Source organism: Megascapheus bottae, chromosome 4 (genome assembly GCF_031878675.1).
Source record: "Megascapheus bottae isolate mThoBot1 chromosome 4, mThoBot2.hap1, whole genome shotgun sequence".
In the NCBI taxonomy this organism is placed as follows: domain Eukaryota; kingdom Metazoa; phylum Chordata; class Mammalia; order Rodentia; family Geomyidae; genus Megascapheus; species Megascapheus bottae.
In genome coordinates, this window is record NC_143512.1 from 77690364 (window position 1) to 77716100 (window position 25737).

Sequence of the window (25737 nt, forward strand, 5' to 3'; positions counted from 1 at the left end):
GAAGTCTTTTCCCTGGAGGAACAACCTTAGTGTGCTTTCAGTGTGCTTCCAGTCTTCTGCTCGGTGATCCCCAAAGGCCTCTGTGGAGAGGCTGGGCCATCTTTCTGATCTCTGCAGGATGAGGAGACAAATACACTGGAGTAGTTCCTTTAGAGACTGTGCCTTTTGATTGAGATTGACACTTTAATAGGACTTTATTCTCACCTGACTGTGGACATTTCGACCTGCCCCACCTTCCATGGGTGTGTTTCCTCAGTGAACAATGCATACCTGCCCCCAAATCATGTCAGAACAAACTCGAGTTGGAGCTCACGTTTCAGTTCTCAGCCCTGATGGGGGGAGTTCTCGCTCTGAACCCACGTCCTACAGCTCAGGAGGGCGGGCTGTGCCTGTGTGAGCCAGTTCCCTCCCCTCCACTGACCATCCCATCCTCCCCTTTCTCAGGTTGTCTTCGTGGCCATTTTGCTTCACAGTCACCTGGAGTGCCGTGAGCCGCTGCTCATCCCCATCCTGTCCCTGTACATGGGCGCACTCGTGCGCTGCACCACCCTGTGCCTGGGCTACTACAGGAACATCCACGACATCATCCCCGACAGAAGCGGACCAGAGCTGGGGGTACGCCTTTCTCCACGTGACTGTGCTGACTTGTCGGTTGCATACATGTGTGGACCATGTGTTGGCCCTGCCCAGCCACCCTTCCGTCTGTGCCGCAGGACCATGTCCTGGTCCACAGCCCCCCGGGTTCTGTCTTTACCAACTCCACCACACTTCCTCCATGACTGGGTAGCATAAGGTCGTATTCCAGTTCCATGTGAAATGAGAACGTAACAATGGCCAAGAGCTAGGTACCATCCACAGAAAAGGCAGTGGAGAACGAGAGAACACTAGACAATGCTGTACAGAGGGTTTACAATCCCACAAGTAAGGTAATGAGTACATTTCTTATCCCTCACTTTCTCCCACTGATCTGATCTTAGCGGCCTCGAGCTAGCCTCCTCATTGGCATATAAGATGACCAAGCACAGTAATTCTCTATCATGTTACTGTAAAATCAAGGAAATTTTCAGATCCACTGACTCTTTTGAAACTTACTTATTTTTTAACTTTATAGCAAGGATCTAGGTTTCGCCTATACTTTCTGCGCTGGCTAAACCCAATCTTTGATTCATGTACCTACTTCTTAAGGCTCAAGCAGAGCATTAAGTATAATAAGCGGGGTGACAGAAAATTTCCAGATACAGTCTGTGAGATAGGAACTCAGATACACCCCACATGCAGATCAGACCAAGGGGAAGCAGCAATTAGACATGCACTTTACTGAGAACCTAAAACCCCCCCAGACTGTGGGGAGGAGCACAGGAATGTGGCCCAAGAAGCCTTAAAAGTTAAATTTAAGATGCAAATGCGGATACATAGCTCCCCACAAGTGGCCATTCTGCACATCCTAAGTCTAAGCTGTTTCTGATTTATGCGTGTGTAACTTTTGCCTACTCATAGGTAGTTATTAGGCATCACTGGGCTTCCTTCCACCTGGCTATATGACAGATGTGCTTGAGTATAAATATATCTGAGTAAATCACCACCCTCTATCCCTTAACCTCCTCCTGGACCACACATTGCTTCCATTGTGTCAAAACAGTGATTATATTGACCACTTACCTGCATCTGAGGTCGGGCTATCAATAAACTCACCCTACTTCCTTCCACCACTAGGCTAACCACATCAAAGTAGTCTTGACGGGAGCAATCCGTCTCTCAACATCCCACCACCACATAAGGGCTAGAGAAGTGGCCCAGGATGCTTCCATGACACAGCTCTCATCCTCGTAAAGAATCAAAACCAAGGGGCCGGGAGTTTGGCCTAGTGGTTAAAGTGCTTGCCTAGCAGGCATGAAGACCCGGGTTCAATTCCTCGGTACCACATACATAGAAAAAAGCCGGAAGTGGTGCTGAGGCTCAAGTGGTAAAGCTCTAGCCTTGAGAAAGTCCAAGGACAGTGCTCAGGCCCTGAGCTCAAGCCCAGGACTGGCAAAAAAAAAAAAAAAAAAAAAAAAAGAATCAAAACCAAAACTGTATCATGAAAGGCAGGCCTTTAAGGACAGGACCCACTTTGGCTACAGAGTCCTTAGACATGGCTTTTCTCTACCATGCTTTTATTTTGCCTGTGCTTCTGCACAGTGGAGGTGGCTTCTATGTCAGCTTTGGAAGTAAAAACCACTAGTCAGTTTACACAGGGCCAAGATAATCACCTTTATGTACATCCACTGATTCCAACATAGATAATAATAGTTTTGAACTTCTGAGCGTTACCTCCTACTGACATGGCTTCCAGCCAGTCACTGTGGTGACATAAACAAAGGCCTTGGGTTCCACATTGGCTAGAGACTGAATCCAATTTGGAAAAATAAGGTGAGGCTGATTAGGACGCCTCGTGTGCTTTGATTTCACCGTAGCTTCTCGGCTGTCTGAATTAATTTCTAATTTCTTTTTATTTTAATTCAACTTAGCATGCCTACGAGGCTTTTCCCTAAATTGCTGTTAAGTATAGTGAATCATGATTGGCATTAAAAAAAAAAAAAAGCTTGGATTTGAGTGGGGTTTTTTGGTAGTTGATAGAGGGAGCTCATTGAAGTTTGATCTCCATTTCTTAACGCAGGGAGATGCGACCATAAGAAAGATGCTGAGTTTCTGGTGGCCTTTGGCACTGATTCTCGCCACGCAGAGAATTAGCCGGCCGATCGTCAACCTCTTTGTCTCTCGGGACCTGGGTGGCAGCTCTGCGGCTACAGAGGTAGGGCACATTTGGAGGGCGGCGGGGTCCTTGGGCAGGAGAGGGATTCAGATTCATCTTCAGTGTATCTCAAGTGCTCGAGTAACTCTGCAGTACTGAATTATATGGCCCAACCATACAAGCCATAGGATCCCATTCAGTGACTAGTAATCAGGTAGCTTTAGATGTCTATGATTATGGAAAATAACATCTACTCTGTCCTCTCATTTACCTCTTGAGGAACTGAAGGGCCTTCCATTTCTCCATGGTTTTGGTCTCCAGAGGCCTCTTGGGTGGTGGTGTGGTGATAACTATGGGCCCTGTGATGTGGGAATAAGAGTGACAGTACCCTGAGGAAACAGGGCCTGTGCCTGTGTTCTGTCCCAGCCCTGTTCACGTGCACGGCCCCACCTCCTACACAAGCCACCCACCCACTGGGACCTCAGGCTCTTTGGCAATCTGACTTCCTCCAAATGAGGGTCTCCTTTATTTACTCCCTTCCAGCTCCCAGAATGGTTCTGGAAACTGGCAACTACTCCAAAGTAAAAGTTGACTCATTCATTCCCTCTTTCAAGTTGAGTATGGACAAATAGAATGACTTCACTGGTGTCCGCCTCCACGGCCTTCTGGAGAAATAATTCTGCTTCTGGCTCCGGCCATCCTTCAGGATGTCTGGTGGCTCCTCATTAGGGCCCCCCACTTTTTGCAAAGGAACTGTTCTTGACTGGGCTGTCAGCAGCTCCCCAGCCCAGGGCATTTGCCAGTTTCCATGTCCTGGGAGGAGCTCTGATTGGCTGGGCAAGAGAAGCCTGTAAACCCAAAGCAGAATGCTTTCTCTGGCCTCCATGTGTTTCTAGATTTTGTTTTCCCATCATAGATGCCATCTTGGGCGGCTTCTGTAATACAGTAGCCTTTTCTGTTCAAATAGTTTCCCAGTAATAAAGAATGGGACTTCCATCACCTCTCTGTTGGACTTCCATCTTCCCCTCATAACAAACAAAGGACTAATTTGTGTTGGAGCCATTTTTAAATGAACAGTAATGCATAGAAAACAGCATGTGTCATACAGACCCAGTATTTATGGGATGTCTACAGGTGGATCAGTTTTTACGTCCTTTTCACTTACTCCCCATCAGCCTGTGAGACATCACTGTTGTACTGGAAGCAAGAGAAGCTCCCAGAGGGGTTCTCTCTCATGTGGCTGGGAGATGATGAGGGGAAGGCTTGCAGCTAGGTGCAACTCAACCACAGAGTTCTTTTCTGTCCCATCACGCCACCCCACCCCACTCCACCCTGGTCTTGCCACATACTGGGACTGGCCTTAGGTTCTAAAACTGCTGGACATTAAAATCAGTGAAGCCTGCCCCTCTTCTTCATTTGAGAATAAACAAGTTGAACTCTGCCAGAATATAGCTTAGATATATTTTCATTTTTCTCCTATTCTTCCCCATAAGGAAAGAAAAGCGCTCGTTTTCATGGAAACTCACCAAGTACTTTTTGTCTACGGATTCTTTATTATTTTTTATTAGTTAAAATTTTTAATTGAGTCACACTGACTAGCAGTCTGGAATGAGTTGAGTTGCAAAATGAGTAGCACACACAGTGGCTAGGCTGGAACAGAGGTAGAGAGGAATGCGCGGAGCGGAGATGCTCGCATCCAAGAGAAGCAGGCTCAAGAACCTGCAGGGGAGGGGGCTCAGGTGGGTTTATATTGGAATTTGAAATGGCTGGGATCAATTCTTAGCCTCTACACCCAGGGCTCTGCTTCTCACTTGTCACCTGCCTCTCTGTTCTCAGCCATTCTGTGACTGACCAGGGAGCTGCTGCTAGCCTGTCCCAAGCCCTGCAGCTGCGGGGAGACCGTGCCGGTGCCTACACTAATTCTGCCCACTCTCCCTCTTGCAGGCGGTGGCCATTCTGACAGCCACATACCCCGTGGGTCACATGCCATACGGCTGGCTGACAGAAATCCGGGCTGTCTATCCTGCTTTTGACAAGGTGAGACCCGCATGGTATGGTGTTGGAAACATGTTTTCTAAAATAGTCTTTTGATAGACAGGGGTCTCAGAGGAACACTGCTGTTTGCGGGGCTCGCCTCCTTTTGTAAGGTTACCTTGGCATTGGGGTGTTGTGGGATAACTGCCACTGGTGCCATGACTAGCTGTTGTTTTGCTTTGGGTCTCTATCCCAGCGGCCCAGAGCCACATCGGGTACTGCTTCTCTCTTCTCCCAGCAAGAGCCTGTGAAGTGAGGCGAGGCAGCTTGGGGCCAGGTGTGGCAGAACAGACAGGCTGGGCTTGAATCTGGCTAACACTGGTCCCCCTTCTTCCTGCTCCTCAACACATACCTCTCACTGTGGCTTCTCACAGGGTGTAAGAGCCCTGAGCAGCCACAGAAGCAAGGGCCAGCCGCAGGCCTCATGAGCACCTCTCTGTCTCTCTCTGTCTGTCTCTGTCTGTGTCTGTTGTGTCTGTCTGTGTTTCTGTCTGTCTCTGTCTGTGTTCTCTCTCTCTCTCTCTCTCTCTCTCTCTCTCTCTCTCTCTCTCTCTCTCTCTCTCTCTCTCTCTCTCTCTCTCTCTCTCTCACAAACACACACACACGAACACACCAGCCCCCTTAAACTGGGCGTGAGCTTCTAGGAGGGGTCAAGACCAGCTGAATGAACATCTTGGCTTCCCCTTCCCTCCTCCCTCAAATCCTGAGCTTAAGGCAACTCCCAGGTATCTCAGACAATAATGAAGTGGGCACGGTAGTCCAGTCTGGAGAAACCACCCACTATTCATCCACCTTCTCTCCTCCGCTCCTGTGTACTCGTGTGTGCTCGTGTGAGCACACACGCTGTGCCCTCTCCTCCATTCCTGCACTTCTTCCCCACCACCACCCTCCCCGCTGCTCCTCCTTCTGGATTCCCATCCTCTTCCTCCATATCCTGTGCACATGCACTCATCCACAAAGACTGATACTCATTGGCTCCATACAGCAGGGATCCCTGCCGGCACCTAGTGTGAGCTGAGCTGGGCTGTGCTCTGGCCGCTGGCAGGGTGTGGACTTTTGCCCGATCTCAAAGCCTCCTGCCACCTGCTTCAGACATTGATGCCACTTTAGCTTGCAAAGCATCTCTTCAGATAGGTTTGCAGCTGCTGTCCCCCTGAACTCCTACAATTCAATTGCCTGAGACCCCAGCAGAAGAGGTGAGCCAGCTGTGTGGGTAAAATCACAACTGCTTTCATTTCTAGAAACGTGCAGGTAGAGGTAAATCCTAGAAAAGTGAGTCTGCTTGCTACCTTATCCTTCAAGCTCTGGAGAATGGGATTATATAATGGCAAGTTGGGGTCCAGAGCAGGTAGCACCCCTAGCCAGAAAAGTCTTATCTGAAATTGGCTTTGACCACCTTGAAATAACAAGACTTAACAATGCCACAGTGTCTGCCTTCAGTGGAAACACCCAAAGAAAACATTGCTTTAACTTCATTATAGAGGTTAGAGCCATGACAAAAATTCTTTAATGAGCGTACCTCTGGCCTGAAACTCAAGTTGCTTGGACTCTTTTCCTTCTGAAAGCTCACCCATTGTTTCCACCCCATCCATTGAGCAACGCCACGCTATTTATGGAAATGCCATCTCGTTTCTAGCGTTCTAGACACCTCTGTGCAGGTGTCCAGAATTTATCATCTTGACCACAAAAGTCCTTAGCTTCATTATGGCTTCCAGAAGACAGTTAAAATTTCTCTCACTGGGCATGGTGGCTCATACCTATAATCCTAGCTACTCAGCAGACTGAAATCTGAAGACTGAAGTTCAAAGCCAGCCAGGGTACTGAAAACTCTGTGAGACTCTTATCTTCAATTAAGAACCAGAAAATTGAAAGTGGCACTGTGGGTCAAGGAGTAGGGCAGGAGGCTTATGCTAAAGAGCTCAGGGACAGCTCTGGCCTAAGCCCAGAGTTCACAACCAACAAGACAAAAAAAAAAACAACATTCTCATAATCTTATGGTTGTTCTAGTAACCAGAGAAAGTTTCCACTAGTGCAAAATCTCTAAAGTTTGATTGTCATCTATAAAAGAGAACGTTCTCAAGAGATCAGATAAGCAAAATGAAATATCTGTCTTCATCTCATGACACATGCAAGTTCATTTCTGCCATGCTGGGAAAATGCTTGCTTTTTATACTGTGTTAGCGAGGGCAGAGTGTGTTTGTGGGGCACTGATTCTCTCCCCATCCTGATTGTCCCAGGTGCCACTCTTTTTGAGATTCGTGAAGACAGACCAGCATAGTGAGCTTTGATCTTTGCTATAGTAGCAGTCATTCAGAAAAGCACACCTGTTTTAGAGAGTTAAAGAATGCAGTCTGTCCAAGTTCCCTGCTAGTATGTATGAGGATCAGGGTCTGGGAGTTAACTTAGCCTCCACAGTGAAGGAAAGATGCTGCACTTTCTAAAAGAATCCCAGGATCCTTGTGTGGCTTCCGGTAGGCCGCATGTGGAGCCAGGTGTCATGATTATTTTTCTTTATTAGCTCTGGGACTTGTTCCCTAATGAGATAGGAGTTCCCTAAGGATTTTGTTGGCTTCAGGACTCGTGTTGGTTGTGATGGGGAAGGCATGAGCTCTCCTGGGAAACTTCAACAAACCTCAGATTGGTAACGTGAGAGAGGATGCCGCCCTATCTACACGGTGTGCCCTAAATTCAGTGCAGCGAGGGCTGTTGGGGGGGTCTTCTCTTGGTTAAGTGCTCCAAAGCCAAAGAAGTGGATGAGACACACAGTGCTTGCTGTCAGTGGTGCATAGTCTACTAGAGAGTCGGTGGATGCAGCAGGATTCATGCTCTGCCCTAAAGACAGCTGCAGCACAAGAGGCATGGCCCAGATTCAGCCGGGAGGAGGATTTTGAGAATCACGAGATGGAGCAGGAGTGAGGAGGAAAGCGCAGCTGCACTGGGGAAGCTCAGGAATCCCCGTTTGAGCTGCAGATAGAGAAGTAATGCTGGGAAAATGAGCAGAGCCAGACTGAGCAGGGCACCACTTTGGGGAGGCAGCCCTGGTGGCCAGCGCAGTGTCTTGTGGGAGCTGCTAGCAGGCCAGGAGCCAAGGGCAGGGCAAGAAGAAAGGATTGAATCTGTCCAGAATTTACTCCAGTTACCATTCGGGTACAGAAGCATGACGGCTGTCTGAGAATGACTGAACATGACGGTCCTTTCTCAGACTGTCACTTGACATCCACACTTTAGACACATCCCACAAGACTCTGAGATGGGGGGGCAGGCGGGGGTCAGCCGGGGACAAGCTGGATCCTTACTGCTATCCTCCTTCCCCAGAATAACCCCAGCAATAAGCTGGCAAACACGAGCAACACGGTCACGGCTGCCCACATCAAGAAGTTCACCTTCGTCTGCATGGCCTTGTCGTTGACGGTAAGAGCCCGTCCCTACTCTGCTGTTGTGAAAGGGGAAACCGCCATTTAAAAAGAATGGAAAACTGGGGCCAGGAGTTTGGCCTAGTGGTAGAGTGCTTGCCAAGCATACATGAAGACCCGGGTTCGATTCCTCGGCACTATATACATAGAAAAAAGCCGGAAGTGGTGCTGAGGCTCAAGTGGTAGAGCTCTAGCCTTGAGAAAGTCCAAGAACAGTGCTCAGGCACTGAGCTCAAGCCCAGGCCTGGCCAAAAAAAAAAAAAAAAAAAGATCAGGAAAGCAGGCATTGGGTCCTTCATTTGAATATCCTTTCCATTTTGCTAAATGATCAACCATTTTTAGCATACAAATTCAACTTTATAACCATCCCTACCCTTGCTCAGATGTCGCTGGCATTTTTTCCATGTCTCTGAAGTTCCTTTCCTAATGATACTACACTGATGTAACACGTTTATTTGTCTGTGTCATGGAGCACTCCGGAACCCAAGCCCTCGGAGTGTGCCGAGGATGCAGCTGTGGGAGACCACGAGCCACCACAGTCTACTGGGGTCTGGTGCACAGCCGTAAATAAGCAACACACATCCTTCCTTTACTAAGCTCCAGGGGACAACTCAAACATAGAAAATACCATGTGCATGCTTGTTTCTTTTTTTTTTTCTCTCGCTCTTTTTTTTTTTGTGGGTCATGGGGCTTGAACTCTGGGCCTAGGCGTTATCCCTGAGCTCTTCAGCTCAAGGCTACCACCCTACCCTTTAAGCGACAGCCCCACTTCCTGGTTTCTAGTGGTTAATATGGAGATAAGAGACTCACGGACTTTAGTGCCAGGGCTGGCTTTGAACCGAGATCCTCAGATCTCAGTGTCCTGAGTAGGTAGGATTAAAGATGTGAGCCACCACGCCCAGCTTTATGTGCATGCTTTCTATCCAAGGGACATGGTATATCCTTTAAGGTTGTTTATGACTTATGTTAGCTAAACACCTCACATTTATAAGCACCTTTGTATGGTAGACCACAGTAGGCCTTTGTCTTGTAAGATTATAGGGGAGAAGGAGCTGAGAAGAAATGGGAGTCTTTGAACTCAGCTCAGTTTTTCAGTTTACTGTTGGGACTATACATTTCTTATTTAGTCCTATAGAATTCAATTCCCATTTTCATTTGCAATGTTATGAGAATGCGTGAGGTGTCAGCTCACACGGAGCAACACCATAATACCTGTTTTCTTTACCATGATCTTAAGAACCATCTGGCTTGGTAAGTCCTGTGAGTGGTTTTAGAATCAAGCCCTGCCCTCATACCATGCTGAAGTGAACATTAGTTTTATTGCTCCAGTACCTGAATTCGGTACCCTAGGGACAACTCAAGACAAATGCTCAAACAGGGGCCTCTGGTTCTCAGCGCCCAACACAACCATGGGCCCTCACAGTATGGGGATGTCAGTCACCGACTCACAGACTCCCTTGCTGGTGAGGAGTTTCCGTTCTCATATGACTGTTGGAGTCAGACCAGTGACCCCAGGCGACCCTATTCCTGTGCTGGCCTTTTCCCTTTCTATGGTGTGCAGGTTTTTTCATAGCTCCCTAAAATATTAGCAAAACACTCAACCTTGAACCTGCAGAAGAAGGAGGAGGAGAAGTGGGGGGAGGGGGAGTATTTTAAGAAAAACAGAAGTTTCTATTCCAAGAATGGACCTCAGATTTTGGACACTGTGTTAGAGGACAGTAAGTTGGAAGTTGAGTCCAAAGCCAGGTTCTGACTTGGGCCTCATCCAGCTAGAAAGCCAGCAGGTTGGGGCCAAGCTGCCAGAGGCTGGCTTCTTCTCTTGGTGGAAAAGTCTCCCACAGCTGGAATTATGGGTGATGGAAATCTTGATCGCATGGGTTGCCGGCAGAGTTCTCCTTGCTCGTGGCCCACGGCCAGTCATTTGTACCTCTGAAAAAATTATTCTGCAGCAAGTTTATTTTGAAATGATGACTAAGGATCTGGAAAAATTCTTACATCTTCCAGGATTTATTTCTTTACTTATTCTAATCCCAGAATTTTTTAAGGGTAAATTTCACCTTAGAAGTAAAGACCCAGCATCCTTTATTAGAAGGAAACTTGGAATAAGCTACTCAAAACCTGTAATTTTTTCAGAAAAAGAAAAGGACAGCACAAGTGACTCTTGTCCAACTATCCAATAATATAATGCACTAGAACTCAGCCCTCTGTATTGAACTTCACTGTCCCCAAAGGACAGGGAAAAACGTTGATTCTCATTAAATGTTGTAGCGTTTGAGTCTGTAAGATCTCACAAGATCTTTCCCCTACAGTCATTCAGTTGTTTGGCTCAACCTCTTGGCTTGATTAAAAATGACACAAAGAAAATCTAAAAGCAAAGCCCCGTCACTGCCCTGAAAATTTTTGCTCATTAGTGCTCTACCACTTGACCCACAGCTTCACATCTGGCTTTTGGTGATTAGATAGAGACAAGAGTATGGACTCGCCAGCCCAGGCTGGTTTCACACCGCCATCCTCAGATTTCAGCCTCCTGAGCAGCCAGGATTGCAGGTGTGAGCCACCAGGTTCTGGCCACTTGGTTACTTTTAACAACTGATATTATAGCATGCTTCAATGACACATGTATTTATTCCCTATGACAGATTATAAATTTAAATGTAGACTATTCTACATCAAAAATTGGTCTAGACTCATAATCTTACCCCAAAGCACTTGGTTAACTCAGTAGGCTTTATGGGAAGAACTGGCAGTGCTAAACTTCCAGAAACCTTACTTCCAAGAAGGCCCAACAGGGTCCCCACTGGACTCCCCATGGGATTAAAATGGAAATCATGAACCAGCATGGCAGGCGCCTTCCTGATGCCACTGTTGTTCCCAAAGAGTGACACACCATCCTGCTTCTAGATGCCATCCAGCTTGGTGGAAGCCCGCAGACCCAATCAGCCTAAAATTACCAGATTTCCTGATTGACTTCTTCCTTACAACTTCCTAATGTCCATAACAAATCACTTTACCTGGAAGTCTCAACAGCTCTGGACGCTTAGAGCTGACAGGGTTCCATTGTGATGCACAAGAGGCATTTTCTGTGCATTTTGTGTTCTCAAGCACTCTGTTGCTTGAGCTTTGGAGAACTGGTGCCAGAAGGAGGGCACTTTTGTGGTCCGTGGGGAGTAGGGGAGGAATCTCTGTGGAACACAGGCTTGCTTGGTCGCTACTGGGGCTCCCCAAACCCCTTTTGTGCACAGTGGAAACGGGCATCCATCCAGGCGGCTCTTGGCAGGCAGAGCGAACAGGCACTTTTGTGCAGCGGGCCTACACAGCCCTGCTGCCCTGTGATGTAGAGAAAGTCAGGAGGGGAGAGCCAGGAACAGGGAGGGGAGAGACTCCACGCTGGAGAGCCCGAGTGATGCGGAGGTCAGGGACAGGGAACAGGCACCAGAGAGAAGAGCTTGTCACAGAAGCTGGAGCAGAAGGGCAGAAGTGGGGTACAGGTGGGGAGAATGTAGGCCCCAGACGTGCTGGAACCCTCACAGCCCCTGGAGCTCTCGGTCCTTTAGTCCAAACTGGTCTAAGCTGTAGAAGAATTTAAGGAAGATGCATTTGTAAGGAATCAGGAAACGTGACGAATTGTAATAGCACAAATGGATTTTCAGTGAACTGGCCCATCAAGAAGGCGGTCGTGGAAGGCAGCCCTCGCTGTGCTTTTCCCACCTGTGTCAGATCACAGTGAAGTCCTGGGGCCACGCCACGCCCCCAAACTTCCTCCACTGGCCTCCTCACGAGTGGCTCCCCTCAGCTTCCACCTCAGCTTCCACAGTGGGGCGGGGGCTGCGGGGCAGTTGGCAGTTGGAACAGGGACAGAAGCAAGCCCCCAGGGAAGGCATCAGATGGCGTGGCGGGCTGCAGGTCATCTGAGGTCAGCGGCCAGTCCTCCTTCAGGATCTGTTCTTAAAAATAAAGTCTAGATTTTTTTTCTTATCACACCACCTCCTCAGGCCTCCGCCGCCCTCACTGGACGGGGGCGCCTGGCGTTGTGCTCTCCATCAGCCACATCTGCCCCGCACAGATGTTGCTATCTGCTTCTGCCTGGTGGCCGTGCCATCCTGTGTGCCCACACCTGCGAGCCCCTGCCAAGCCTTTGCTTCCCAGACCACGTGAGCATTCTCCATGGAGCTCTGTCAGCTCAGGGACCCTTCGAAGGCAGAAGTTCCCAGCTGGCAGCAGGGCCTGCCATAAGAGAAGGCCAGACGGCAGGCCGGTGATTCGTGCGTGGCTGGCATTCTCCACACCCCTGCACACCAGGCTGCCTTCTCACACGCGCCCCTCCTCCCTGGCCTCTTTTCTGCTTGTAACGAGGGGAATTCTGAGAGTCTTTGAGCCTCCTCCTACGTTCTCTGGTACTGCTGGATCCTACTCACTCTTTATTCGCCATTTGCTTCATGGTTCCTTTCATTCTTTTTGAGCTGTGAGACTTAAAGTGGCCACGGTCAGCCAGTCTCATGACAGTGGCCTCCCGCCATGGCCGCCCTCATCTGACAAAGCTGTCCCCTGTCTTACGGAAGTTTATCTAGGAGGGATGAGGTCGGAGCTGATGGCAAGGCGAGGAGATGGTGGCCCGCCATCCAAGGAAGTCCCTTCTTGAGTCTTCCTGTGGAAATCCAAGCATGAGATCTCCCCAGCCCTGGGCCTGCCTTCTCCTTTGAGCCTCGCTGCCTGCTGGAGGCCTCGCTGGAGCATGTGGGTGGCTCTCCAGGCAAGCAGCCCATCCTGAGACTAACAAGAAACAACTCCCCCCCTCCCCCAGCCTGCTGCCTGCCTTGCCTCCTGGGGGCAGCAGGGACACCCAGCGCCTGAATCTCCAGGAGCTGGCTGCCGGCTCTTCGGCTCTTCCCGGCACAGGCGCTCAGGACACTGGAGAAGCACACTGCCCAGAAGCCAGAGGCTAGACTCGCTGCAGCACTCCTCTCATGGCCTCAGTTTCCCTGGTCAAGTGTCTTTTGTCATGCTGTCATGCCCGGTCTTGACATTGCTTCCTCTTGGATGTTTTCGGCTGCCTCCTGTGCTGGTCACTCCAGGAACTCCTCACTCTCGGTTGCCTCTCACAGTTCACAGGAGCCACATCTCACGAAGCTTGTCCTGTGACGGTTTGATGGTCAGCTTAGAAAGCAGCCATGTCTGAAGTGATAAAGGCTAAAATCCTTTGTCCCTTCATGTCCAGGTGGCCCCGGTACCCCAGTTAAAAGGGGGTTCTTGAGAATGACCCAGGTTCCCCTCCCAGGACTCACTCACCCTGGAGCCTGCTGTGGCACAGCTGTCCTGGGTGGCACTGGGGCCTGGCCCAGCTGCGTGCCATGCTGACCCTTCCTTGGAACAAAGGCAGCTGTGTGCAGCGCCCCGCCCCCACGCCGTGAGATGGAGACTGCCACCCATTGTCCCATTATCCAGCAAGGAAAATGGCTCTCTTGTGCATGAGGGCTGGAAAAAAGGACCCAAGGTAAATGAACAGAGTTCACAACTTTCTCATACCAGTGAACCGAGGCCCGGTGGGCAGGAACGTTCCGGTGCCTTAGGGCATCCTGACACAGGGAGAGGGTGAGGTGTCAGGGTCCTCAGACCCTTTTGCAGCAAGCCACACCCCCAACATGACTGTGTCCTTATCACAAAGGACCTCAGAACGAGCTGCTGTCCTGAGTGAAATGGCCTATGGAAAACTCTTGGCTCAGATTCTCAGTGGAGCCTCTTCCCTTTCTTCACATTTCACTCAGGAAGCTTCTGTAGTCCACCATGTGCTATATCTTTTTAGTTTTGTTTTGTTTCGTGTCTGTACTGGGGCTTGAACTCAGAGCCTAGATGTTACCCTTACTTTTTTACCCAAGACTGGCCAACTCGAGCCACACTTCTACTTCTGGCTTTTTGGTGGCTGATTAGAGACAAGAATATCACAGTCTTCTTGCCCTACCTGGCTTTGAGCCTTGATCCTCAGATCTTGGGCTCCTGAGTAGCTGAGAGACATAAGCCACCTGCACCCAATTCAGCATTTGCCTTTTTAAGTCAGCACCTCGTAGATCAAAGGGGGGCTGATTGGAGACTCAGGCGGGATTAGGACAATGGTAGCTGGTCACTGAATTTCTCGGGATCTCGTCAAGAGAGGGCAGGTCCCATGAGCGTTTTGAGAATGATCACTCAGTGAACATGGATGTGGTACCGTCAGTTGCAACGTGTTTTTTTTAAACTATTTTTAAGCTTTAGTGAAATACATATAACATGAAATTTACCATGCTAGCCATTTCTGTCTGTATCATTAATTAAATACCCCCTGTAGTCACAGTGCTACCTCCACCATCCATCCATCCATCCATCATAAAATCCTTTTTGTTATCTTACCAAACCAGAACTCTACTTTCCTTCACTCAAACAAGTTCCAAGTTTACCAATAACAGTCAGTGGGAAGGAAAAGTTAAACCAGAGTTGGAAGGTGGAAACTTCTCAGACAAGGGAAGACTAGGAAAGCAGCCAGCAAGTACAACCTGCAGGCATTGTGTGACCAGAGCATCTTCTGCAGGCTTGGTGCGTGGCGCCCCCTGCTGTTTGAGGCATGTTATTTCGTCCAAGCAGCACTTCATACCTTGCTGAGTCTTGGATAGGATAGTCTTGTGCTCTCGTGAACCATGTCCTTGACAAGCTTCAGAGGAGGAACAATTTGGTTTTCTTATTCTCAAAAAAAAAAAAATAGAGGAACGGGGTAACTGACATGATGAAGTATAAATAAAGACAATTTTAAAGGGAGCATTATTAAACACATCTAAAAACAGTATGTTTTTGTTTGAGGGTGATTTTTTGGTAACACTAGAGATTGAACTCAGGGTCTTACACTTGCTAAGCTGGTGTTTTGCTGCTGAGCCACACCTCTGGCTCTTTTGTGCTGGTTATATTTGGGGTAAAGTGTCCTGGTGTGCAGTTGGACTGTGTCTCGTTGAGGCTTCCCACTGCAGCTGGCATGACAGGAACAAACCACAGCACCTCAGCCGAGAAGGAGCCTCACAAACACTTCCACCCGAGCTCCTCCTCTAATTGCAATCACCCCAGTCTCGCCTCCCAAATAGGTAGGAGCATCTAGGTAGACAGAACCACCAGCACTCAGCGCTTTCCATTTTATTTTACCATGGTTATGCTTCAACACTGGTTCCCTTATGGAATTATTCAAAATGGATGTGGAACACTAACTATGGATAGCAACAAGCCAGGTGAGGAATATAAGGAAAACATTTAAAAATGTTTCCTGTGCTTGAGTTTTCTAGCCTAGAAAACTACGCTGTTTCAGTAACAAAGGCACCTGACTGTTTTGTACAGCCTACTAAAGCGTTGGCCAGCCTGGCACGACATGAGAAATGTCCACCCTTTGGGACTAGACTCGGTTGCATGAGCTCTCCTTCCCCCAGGGATACCGCAGGGAAGGGTTCCTCTCCCATCGCCCTCTCTCTGGCCAACAGAGCCTGTCAGGAGAACGGCTGCCACACAGGATGGGAACTCGCTGCTTCTCACAGTCAAGCCAGCCTTGCTCCTGCCTCTCCCTTCCCTGCATATCTCCAGAAGTTGGGCTTCTGTATGTGTTGAACGGCATCAGCAGTGGTGGAAGGGTCTTGGGAAGGACCTGTGAGGACGGCAACAAGGCTGGGGTGGGGGTAGAGTGGGCCTCCAGAACCCCCCCACTCACCCCACCCCTGCCTTTGTTGTGCACTGGGCCCTTACCCTTTCTGGTCTTTTCACATACTTCCTAGTTGAGTCATTTCTCACTTCCCTTCTGGATATTTACTTCATTTACTTAGTCATATGTATATTTTACTCAGATGGTTCCAGCTTTGATCATTGAGAGCTTTGTGGGGTGGGGTGATGGCCTGTGTTTTCTTGGCCTGTCCTCTTGTGTTGAATAGAGATTGCAGGCGGGTTATCTTGCATCTTCTCAGTGAGTCATTTCTCTGGTTCTGTCATTGGAGAATAAATAGAAACGCCATGATCAGGGCGTGTGGTTGGCTTATTCTCTTTTGAAGGCTGCTTCATAAAAAGATAATATTGACAGCAAACTCTGCACTGAAAGCCCAGTGCAGCAGCTGGGAACAAGCCTTGCTCCTCTCACCGGGTTATTAGGTTCTCATCTCATTTGGAAAAGTCACTGGGCTCTGTAAATATTTGAAGAACACAGCATGTGTGGTAGCCAAGAGGGCTTGTCCCAGGGGACACTGCTCTAGATGCTAGGAAAACACTTTTCCTGAAGCACCGTGTGCTGGGGACATTTCTGAAGCTTTGGGTTTTCTGAATGAGGTTTGGTTCTTTGGCTAGGATGTTTATTTGCTGAGGGAAAGCTGACCTACAGAGAGAGACTAAAGCTATAACAAACACTGTACCTGATTCTGAGTTGTACGTGCCCCCTCTGGACAATGCAAAAATAGCCTTGTTGAAGAGCTTCTTGCATGGCAAAGACTTCATTGGCCTCACGAAGGGAAAAGTAAACTTTGATAAATGTTGCGTTCCTTCCCTTGAGTTACCAGCCATAGATTGTTCAAGCCCCAGACTGGACCACTAGCTTTCAGTTTTGATGCTCTAGAAAATCCTATCTAAAGCCCTAAGTGTGGTTGAGAAGCCTGCAGAAGCAGCCCATGGCATGTGACATTGATGACGGTACACCTGGCACAGGTAGATAGCAGAGAGAAACCCCGATCTGCTAGTGCCTCGTCAGTGTGCAACCTTAGAAATGGAGCTGCTGTCCTAGGAAGCGCCTGTGAAAGACGCATCAGCTGGACATCGTCGTTGTATTCAGGGCCAGAAACATGGTTGTCTGCACAGATTAGTTGATTGCGATGGAAATGTGTCACGTGACGTGGACAAACCAACTACCACTATGTGGTAGACTAGACTCCTCTGCACGATAGCCGATCAGTCCAACAAGATACAAGATAGTCAGAGCTCTCCAGGCGAGCCTTCCCTGTGTGGAGAGAGCCCAGGGAGGAACGAGCTGGCTAGTTTGCTGAGGATGCATGCTGGGGTCATCGCTCTCTCTGATGTGCAATTACCCCCTCCTTTTCCTTCATTTGCTGAAATTTAGAGGCCCCTTTTCAATGATTTTTGCAAAGCCCAGAGAGATTACAACACAACTTGGAGGCATTATCTTACATTCCGATTATCCCTGGCTGCAAAATAAAGCCTGTTAATGACTCTCCTGAAAGCTTACAAAATATTCCTCCGTGCCTCATTCTAACCACTAGAAACACATGACAGGGCTCGCTGTGCAGGTTGGAAAGCCCAGCTCCTTTCAGAACAGTGCTTTCTCACCTTTACAGCTCCCCTGCCATGGGAATACTGGGAATACCACAGAGCCAAGCTGGTGAGGTGCCATGGGACAGGGGCGTGGTCCAGCCTGTGCTCAGCAGTGTTTCAGAACTGTCACGTGACACTGCTGCCATACCTGGGCTGTAGTTTTAGGTCAGCAGCTCAGCAGTGGGGTAAGGTGAGACACTTGTGGGGACTCCAGTAATCAAGTGCTAGGCTTCACCTCACTGGGTCTAAGGGAGTATTTTTCCCTTGGTGTCAGAATGGGATGGCAGTCTTGGCAGCAAGCAGGATTAAATGCTAGCGCTTCTGCCATGTTTAAAAACCAGTGAGCCAGGCTTCTAGATGCTGAAGAGACACGGGAAAAGCCTATCACCTCTCTAATGTGAAACGTATCTATGGTAAACTTCCCTGACGTGTTGTTCCACATGATGTCATACTTAAATTCCACAAAACTTAATTCACCCGAAGCGTATAAAAGATGTCTGATGCTAAAAAATCTCAGTGTTCTGTTTTCAGTTCATTTTAGAATCTGTTCACTTTTATCTGAGAGACAAATCACTTGCTTTTTAGTGAGGAGACATAAATCTTCGATGAACTGATACGTTTTGAACATCATAGCCCAACATTCTGCGATTACATTTTTTTAATTCATGGGTTTAAAATCAGTACCGAATTTCAAAGTCAGATCAACGGGAATTGTTAAACTCTCCCCTTGGCTCTCCATTCCAGGACAGGACAGTCCCTGTCTGTGGGCCCCCGCCCCCAGAGATGCTTCCTTCAGCTAAACTCATGCCTCAGTACATGCTTCCGATGGATTATGGGCAAGTTCCCAAACCCTTCCTTTCTTATTCACCTTTAGTTTGGCCTGAACTTAATCATTGTCTTAGCATGTTCCCTTGTCGTGTGCTTCACACTGATTTACTCTCACCTTCCTTCTTTGTGTGACACCTTTGGCAAGCATTCAGACACATCGGGTTTCCTGTCTCTCCAGTGAGGAACTGTTTTCAGACGTGGCAACCTGCCATGCTTCTTGGGAGCTGTCAGCACAGGGGTCGGGGATCAGAGAAGTATCTGGACCTTCAGGCACTTTAGGTTTTCCCTCCTGGATGGATAGATTACTCTTAGTCTCATACCTGGAGAATTTATTTAGTGTCCTGAATCATGGATGCCGAGTAGAATGTCAAGGACATTTTCTATGCCATAGCCCTGTTCTTGGCGAGACCAGACATGGTTCTGCCTTATCTAGAGACTAAGCTGAGTGGGGAGATGTTGTTGCAGCTGTATGTAGGGAAATGTGAGGATTGCTGACAGCAGTCCAGCCACCTGCTCCAGACCCACCTTCACCCCACACCCTGGTCTGACGGGGAGAGGGAAGTGGGAAGAACTCCCCATTCTCCTGTCAGTTTGGGGTTCCCTTTTCTTAATTTTCCCCCATCTGCTTTCCAGAGTCCCACACTTGTAGGCCATCATTAATGAGCCCTTGATGAGTAGTGCAAATGCGAGCATTTAGAGCTGGTCACTACTGAAAATGATTCTAAAGACTGGTAGTTTCCTTTCTCGCCCTGTTTGTTGATTCCATGTGGTTCTGAACCATCCACAGGCTTTCAAGTGAGTTTCTATAATTTTGTAAAGGCTATACAAGTTGTATTGCCATGCATGTCCACCCAGTACTGCCTGAGTTGTGTGGGATCCTAGCTAAGCCTTAACAAGAACATTGACTACGCATTGTATACACACTGACACCAGACCCATCGTGGATGTGCCGTGATGCAGCCCCTTGAGGCAATTGTAGCTTCCTGTGCCAGGTGAGAGCAAGGCAGAGTATACAGCTGTGGCCAGGGTGTGCCAGGCACCCAGGCGTCCAGAACTCCACTGGGTACCTGTCTCATTTCCCTCGTCCTCGCGCTTTTCTCACAAGCGTGGTTATTGTTTCTCTCCAGCTCTGCTTTGTGATGTTCTGGACCCCCAATGTCTCTGAGAAGATCTTGATAGACATCATTGGCGTGGACTTCGCCTTTGCGGAACTGTGCGTTGTTCCTCTGCGTATCTTCTCCTTCTTCCCCGTCCCAGGTAAGGAAGGGCAGAGATCGGTGCGTTCCTCTTCCTGCTCATCCTCGTACCCAGCGTATTCCTTTGAATCTCTTGAGCACATCAGCCAAGAAACAGTAAAATTTTACCCTGAGTTACAAAGACACAAAGGCATTAGCCAATGGTTTGAAAATTCTAAAAACTGAATCAGATAAGCACAATTAAGTTTTTAAGGTTGGGTTGTAAACCCAACAAGGTCTAGAATGGAGTTGGGTGGTCATAGATGCCATCCGTCTTAATAGTGGTGCCACATGAATTATATTCGTAGGATTGAATGCCCAGAAGCCAGTCTTATAGTGTGATCATTTTAAAAGTGAAGTGAAAGAGGAAAGAGAAAATAGAGTGTACAAAATGTACAAGGAAAAGACACTTTGGGAGAAAAGAAAGATCCAGTGACAAAGGAGAGACCAGATAGCACATGGCCAGAAAGAGAAATGCCATCGTGAAAACACAGCTAATGTACAAATTACAATGCTAATGTAATAGTATGAGGTGTTCTGTACAAAAAGGAGGGCATTGTAGATTAGAAGAAAAAAACAAGTTGATTAGTATGCAACCATTATATAAAAACCATACAACACAGCCATTATATTCAGTATACATATGTTTACATATATATGTGTATATATTTATGAATCTGGATTGTGATTTGGGGTGGTGAGTGCACACACATCTATATTCTGTTTCTAAGAGAAATGTACCACACTGGCTCACAGTGGTTACCGATGGGAGGCAGGAGAGGGGCCTGAAACTCAAAATTGCAGCAAAGACCTTTGTTCTGCATTTCCTTTTTCTCTTTGAAACTCTATACCAAGCACATGTCAGTAGTCAAAAATAAATTGCCAAGACTGGCTATGTATCTTAGCATTAGATCATGAGACTCTAGGTTCAATCCCAACAAAAGAAAAAAAGAAAGAGGAAAGAAAAATTAATTGCCCCAAAATGATAAACAAAACACCCAAATCAATAAGCTTAGAAGCCAAGTTCTATAAAAACAAGTTAAGATATAAGCTCTGCGGCCAGTTTAGAGCAGAGCCAATGCACACGTGTCACCCCATGTTGTCCCCAAAGTAGGGGACAAGTGGCACCCACTCAGGCACCAATCCTTAAGTCTTGTGGATGTCATCTTCTGGATGACAAAGTGTGGAAGAAATGGAGTCAGATGAGGCCCTGGTCTTCATAACTTGCAGTGTTTCTAAGCCAAGCCTTAGAAAGTTGATGACAGGGCTGGGAGTTTGGCCTAGTGGTAGAGTGCTTGCCTAGCATGCACGAAGACCCGGGTTCGATTCCTCGGTACCACATACATAGAAAAAAGCTGGAAGTGGTGCTGAGGCTCAAGTGGTAGAGCTCTAGCCTTGAGAAAGCCCAAGGACAGTGCTCAGGCCCTGCGCTCAAGCCCAGGACTGGCAAAAGAAAAAGAAAGTTGATGACACCCAGAGGAAGCTACAACTGGAAATGCCAGCAGGTGGTGTACTTCTTAAGGGGTTACTCAAGGAAGGGCAGGAGAGTCTGGAGAGCCCCACGGGCACCCACTAACTCTGGATGTGTGCTTTACCTTTAATCTCCTCTCAACCCCACTTCCTGCCTGTGAGACAGCGGGCTTCCAGACAGACTCTGCAATCTGTTGAATTGGGATGACCACATTACTGTATGATTTGGCCAAAGTTAAGTGGCTCTGTGTATGTCTACGTGAAAATGAGGCTTCTCAGTACAATGTGTCTCCCTCTGGGGGAGGGAGGTCACCCTAGATCAAGAAGACAGCAGGGCAGGGACGCAGAGCAGTGGTGGAAAAGGTGTCCAGTCCGCACAAGGCCCTAGCACGGCAGCAACTGCAGGTCCCCCCTAGCAGACAGCGCCCTGGAAATGAGATGTTGGTCAGGAGCCAGCAGGTCCTCAGCAGCATGTGCAGCTGCTGCTGCTGCTGCTCAGGATGAGGCCTGGGCCCTCCAAGACCCTTCCAGCTTAAGATAGACTCTAGACCGTCAAGGACAAAGGTCCTTGTGCAGAGCAGCAGCGTCCATGTCTGTGCACTTGCACACTCCAAGGAGAGTGCAGATCTGGAGGGGCAGCGTGCAGGAAACATGCAGGGGGCTTATGAAACAGCAGAATGGCATCTGAGTGACAGTGCCATGCAGGGGAGGAGAACAGGGAACAGCCGAGGCTGGTCAGTCACAATGGGAAGTGGGGAGCAGTTCTCCTTTTCCCTTGCCTCTCATTCCTTAGATGGTGGGAGGGTGACAGCATCTGGTCACTTCTGCTCACCAGTATTAGAGTTGCCCCTTTCCCTTGGGCTCCCTCTTCTAGAGAGTGGACAGAGCTGGCTAGGTGGCAGGGCTACTATAATGGGAGCGGGTACCTGCTGTGCCTTGCCGTGTAGACACAGGACCTGCAGGGATCAGAAGCCTGTGTGCGTCCATGGCTGACAGCAGGCAAACCCAGCAGCAAGGGTCAGAACTGTAGGACGGTGACAAGGCCCCAGTCAAGCCGGAGGCTTCGGAAGCAGGTTGCAGCAAGGCTTGGCTAATGGGTTTTCCTCTCTCTGCAGTCACAGTGAGGGCCCACCTCACCGGCTGGCTAATGACACTGAAGAAGACCTTCGTCCTGGCTCCCAGCTCTGTCCTGAGGATCATCGTCCTCATCACCAGCCTGGTGGTCCTGCCCTACCTGGGGTATGTGGCAGAGCAGGTGGGGCGGCCAGGGCCCCTCCTGCCCTTAAATGCCCCATACAGAGGATTCTGTACTTGGAGGTGAAGCCCCCCAGCATGTTAGAGTCAGAAATCCAGAGGTGGAGACCAGTAAGATGCCGTTCCTGTGGCATAGCAGGGTAACTGGGTGATAACCAACAGGAAGTAGCCTCAGAAGACTCCCCGTCTTGAGTGAGGGGACAGTAGCTGGTCAGCAGAGCTGATCTGAGACTGGGGCCCAGGAGTCTCTGCTATATTGGAGCTGGAAGGAAAGTAGCTCAGAACTAGGCTGAACAGTGTGTGGAGAAGGCTGTTCCTGCCCCTCTGTAGTCTGCTCCGTCCCTGGGTTTGAGCAGAGGACTGCATCATCCCTCCACTGGGCTTCAACAGACCAAATGCCTGTGTGTTCTCATCCCCAGGGTGCATGGAGCCACCCTGGGCGTGGGCTCCCTCCTCGCAGGATTCGTGGGAGAATCCACCATGGTCGCCATCGCAGCATGCTATGTCTACCGGAAACAGGTGAGATGGCGGCATGTCTCCTTCTAGGCCTCAGAAGACCCAGGTTCAAGGCACATGTGTCCCAGGAAAGTGGTAGAGCTCTCTTGCCTTTATCCTGCCCTTTAAGGACCTGTACTACCCACCCTGGCCACAGTGCCAGGCTTTATGACAATCTCCCAGTCCACCATCCCTTCACCCTCAGTCAGCTTTTAATAACTTTTGTTTTGCGCCAGTACTAGGGGTTTGAACTCAGGGCCTTATATTTTCTCAACTTTCTTGCCTCAGCTGGTGCCCTACCACTTAAGCCATTTTCCAACCATGCTTTTTGCTGGTTACTTAGTTTCCTACTTTTCTGTCCAGGCTGATCTTGGGTCACGATCCTCAAATTTAAGCTTCCTGAGGGGCTAGAATTATAGGCCTGAGCCAGTGGTACTTGACCGCAGTACTAGACAGTCACTGTGACATACTACTGGAGAAATTAACATAAGGGAGTGAAGATTTATCAGGTCACAGTTTCAGATGTTTCTCTCCATGGCTGCTAGGTCCGGGTGTAGTGAGGCAAGGTAGAAGGTCAAGAGGACGACAGTGGAGCCAGTGACTCACCTTGTGGCAGACCAGAGGCAGAAAGAGCAAGGGCCAACATGTTGCTTCCAATGAGCTGGGGAAGACAGAGCCAGGCGGCACAAAGAATCCAGGAGTTGCCTATGCTGATGTCTGGGGCAGGAGAGACCCAAATTGTCTGTTGAGTTCATTGAAGGAGAGGGAGCTAGTGACTTCCCCAGAGGGTCTCACGGCCTGTGCAAGAACGAGAATCAACCAGAGCCTGAAGAGTGAATGGTCCGGGGAGGTGGAGTGTGGTAGCTGACCATGGGGAGGCCAGCTCCCGGGGGGGCCTTGCTACTCCCTCAACTCCTGGAATTCCCCAGCCATGGAAGCCAGGTGTTCGGTGGCAATGGGTAGATTTAGATCCAAGCAAGGTCAGGGTTTTGTCTGACAAATAGAACCAGTGAAGATTAGAGGAGGGCGTGGTTACCAGCTCTGCACACTGCATCTGTGCTAGGGGAGAGAGGATGCAGGACACACGAGCAGTGCTCGTGTGAGTCCCAGTGAAAACGTGGGCAGGTGAGAGGACTGGGGTGGGGGAGCGTGGAAGGGGCGGCAGTGGGGCGATTAGTGGGTCGGTCGGGTGCTGAAGTAGTGGAGAGACAGGGTCTGCATCGAGCCCAAGACTGGCCGAGATGCCGCTGACTGCTGGGAGGCCATTTTCTGAAAGAGCAGCCAGTGTGGCAGGAAGGCCACCCGAAAGTAAGACAGGAAAGAGGCAGGGGAAGGCGAGAGTGGAGCCAGAGCATCCTGTAGGGGGACACATTCCAGAGTGGGGCCCTCAGGGCTGGGGTGTCAGGGAGGTGAGACAGTGCCCCAGCCTGGTGCCTGCCGGCATGGCACACAGTGCAGCCTAGATGGCATCCCCCAGGTTGGGAGCCAGTGAGCCCAGGACCCTCCCTGCTCCCGGTGAGCCATGGCCTGCCCCTGCCCACAGCCTCCCTTGATGAGTCTTCTTTGATCTAGAAAAAGAAGATGGAGAATGAGTCGGCCACGGAGGGGGAAGACTCGGCCATGACAGACATGCCTCCCACAGAGGAGGTGACGGACATCGTGGAGATGAGAGAGAACGAGTGAGGCGCAGGACACGGCAGGCACAGCCGGGACACTGGAGCCCCTGCCTCCGCGACGTCTCCTCTCTCCATCGTGTGTGGCTCACTTTCTTCTAATTTTCTTGTTTTGGCAATGAAGAGGCCTTGATGGGAAGGTTTCGTGTGCCTCCTCTAGCATACTGGGTATGCTCACGCTGAGGTGTGGGGACGTGCACAAAGGTCTGCTCTGTTACTTTGTAAACACAAATCCATGGACTCTGTCCCCCTGCTTCATGAAAACCCATAAGACATGGCTGCCTCCTGGTTGACGTTTTTTCTCCTCCCCGGGACAATCTCCATTTGGAACCAAAGGACTGTGGCTGTGCCATCGCCCCACCGGACCCCTCTCCCGAGGCCACCAGGCCCGGCAGGCATCACTCCTGACCCTGTTTGCCTCTCAGAACTCAGCAGGTTCAAACTCTTCCCCCTTTGACTCACTTCCCAGTACCATGGCTGTGTGCAGAGTTGGGCGCCACAGCCCATGATGCTTTGCTCCTGCCAGGCACACACTGGAGGGGGCGACGGGCCTCGGCCCCCAAACACAGTTCTCCCAGAGGAGCAGAGGAGCGATCCGCGGGGCTGGTGTGTGTACCAGTCATTGCACAGCAAGCTGACCTGATGGACAATAGCATCTCACTTGGCCCTGGCCTAGCTGTCCATACGCGGCCGCCCTTCACCGCGTGTGCACGGGAGCTAAGGTAGTTGTCACAGTGCATCTCCGGATGTCAACATCCTTCCACGTGACCTTCCCCTAAAGCTTTCTTTCCACTCACCTTTCCTGAAGATGGCACTAGAGCGAGTTCAGTGGAGCAGTCTGTATTTAGTTTTTACAGTGAACAGAAGCTTTAAGTCATAATCTAGCATCTAATGCCAGGGTGCCGTTTCATAATTCCTGAAGTAGCTTACCTGGTTTTTGCCATTCCCAGTCACAACTCTGCGGTACAGAAAATTCAGAGTGTACTCCAGTTCTTCCCTCTCTCATACCACAAAGCAAGACATTTTATACCAGGTATTCCCAAAATGTTCCATCAGAAATCCATTTAGTGCAGTCTATTTTTCTAAGTTTTGGAAAGCGGGTTTTTTTTTTCCCTTTAAAAATTATGGACACAGTTCACTAAATTCTTGATTTAGTCAAAATAACTAGACTGAAAGAACCTAAACAAAACAAATATTTTAAAGATATAAATATATGCTGTATATGTTATGTAATTTATTTTAGGCTATAATACATTTCCTATTTTCGCATTTTCAATAAAACATCTCTAATACGA

General features: G+C 49.1%; 1 protein-coding gene across 1 annotated transcript in view; it reads left to right on the top strand.

Annotated features, from left to right (window-relative positions):
- The window catches only part of Ankh (ANKH inorganic pyrophosphate transport regulator), a 114812-nt gene extending 89075 nt beyond the window's left edge, over nt 1-25737 (top strand). The window contains exons 5-12 of the mRNA XM_090332114.1: nt 445-615; nt 2657-2791; nt 4676-4768; nt 8081-8176; nt 19443-19572; nt 22136-22259; nt 22694-22793; nt 24342-25737. Coding sequence (XP_090188240.1) covers nt 445-615; nt 2657-2791; nt 4676-4768; nt 8081-8176; nt 19443-19572; nt 22136-22259; nt 22694-22793; nt 24342-24452 — 960 coding nt within the window. The 3' untranslated portion in view covers nt 24453-25737. The remainder of the gene's footprint in view (nt 1-444; nt 616-2656; nt 2792-4675; nt 4769-8080; nt 8177-19442; nt 19573-22135; nt 22260-22693; nt 22794-24341) is intronic.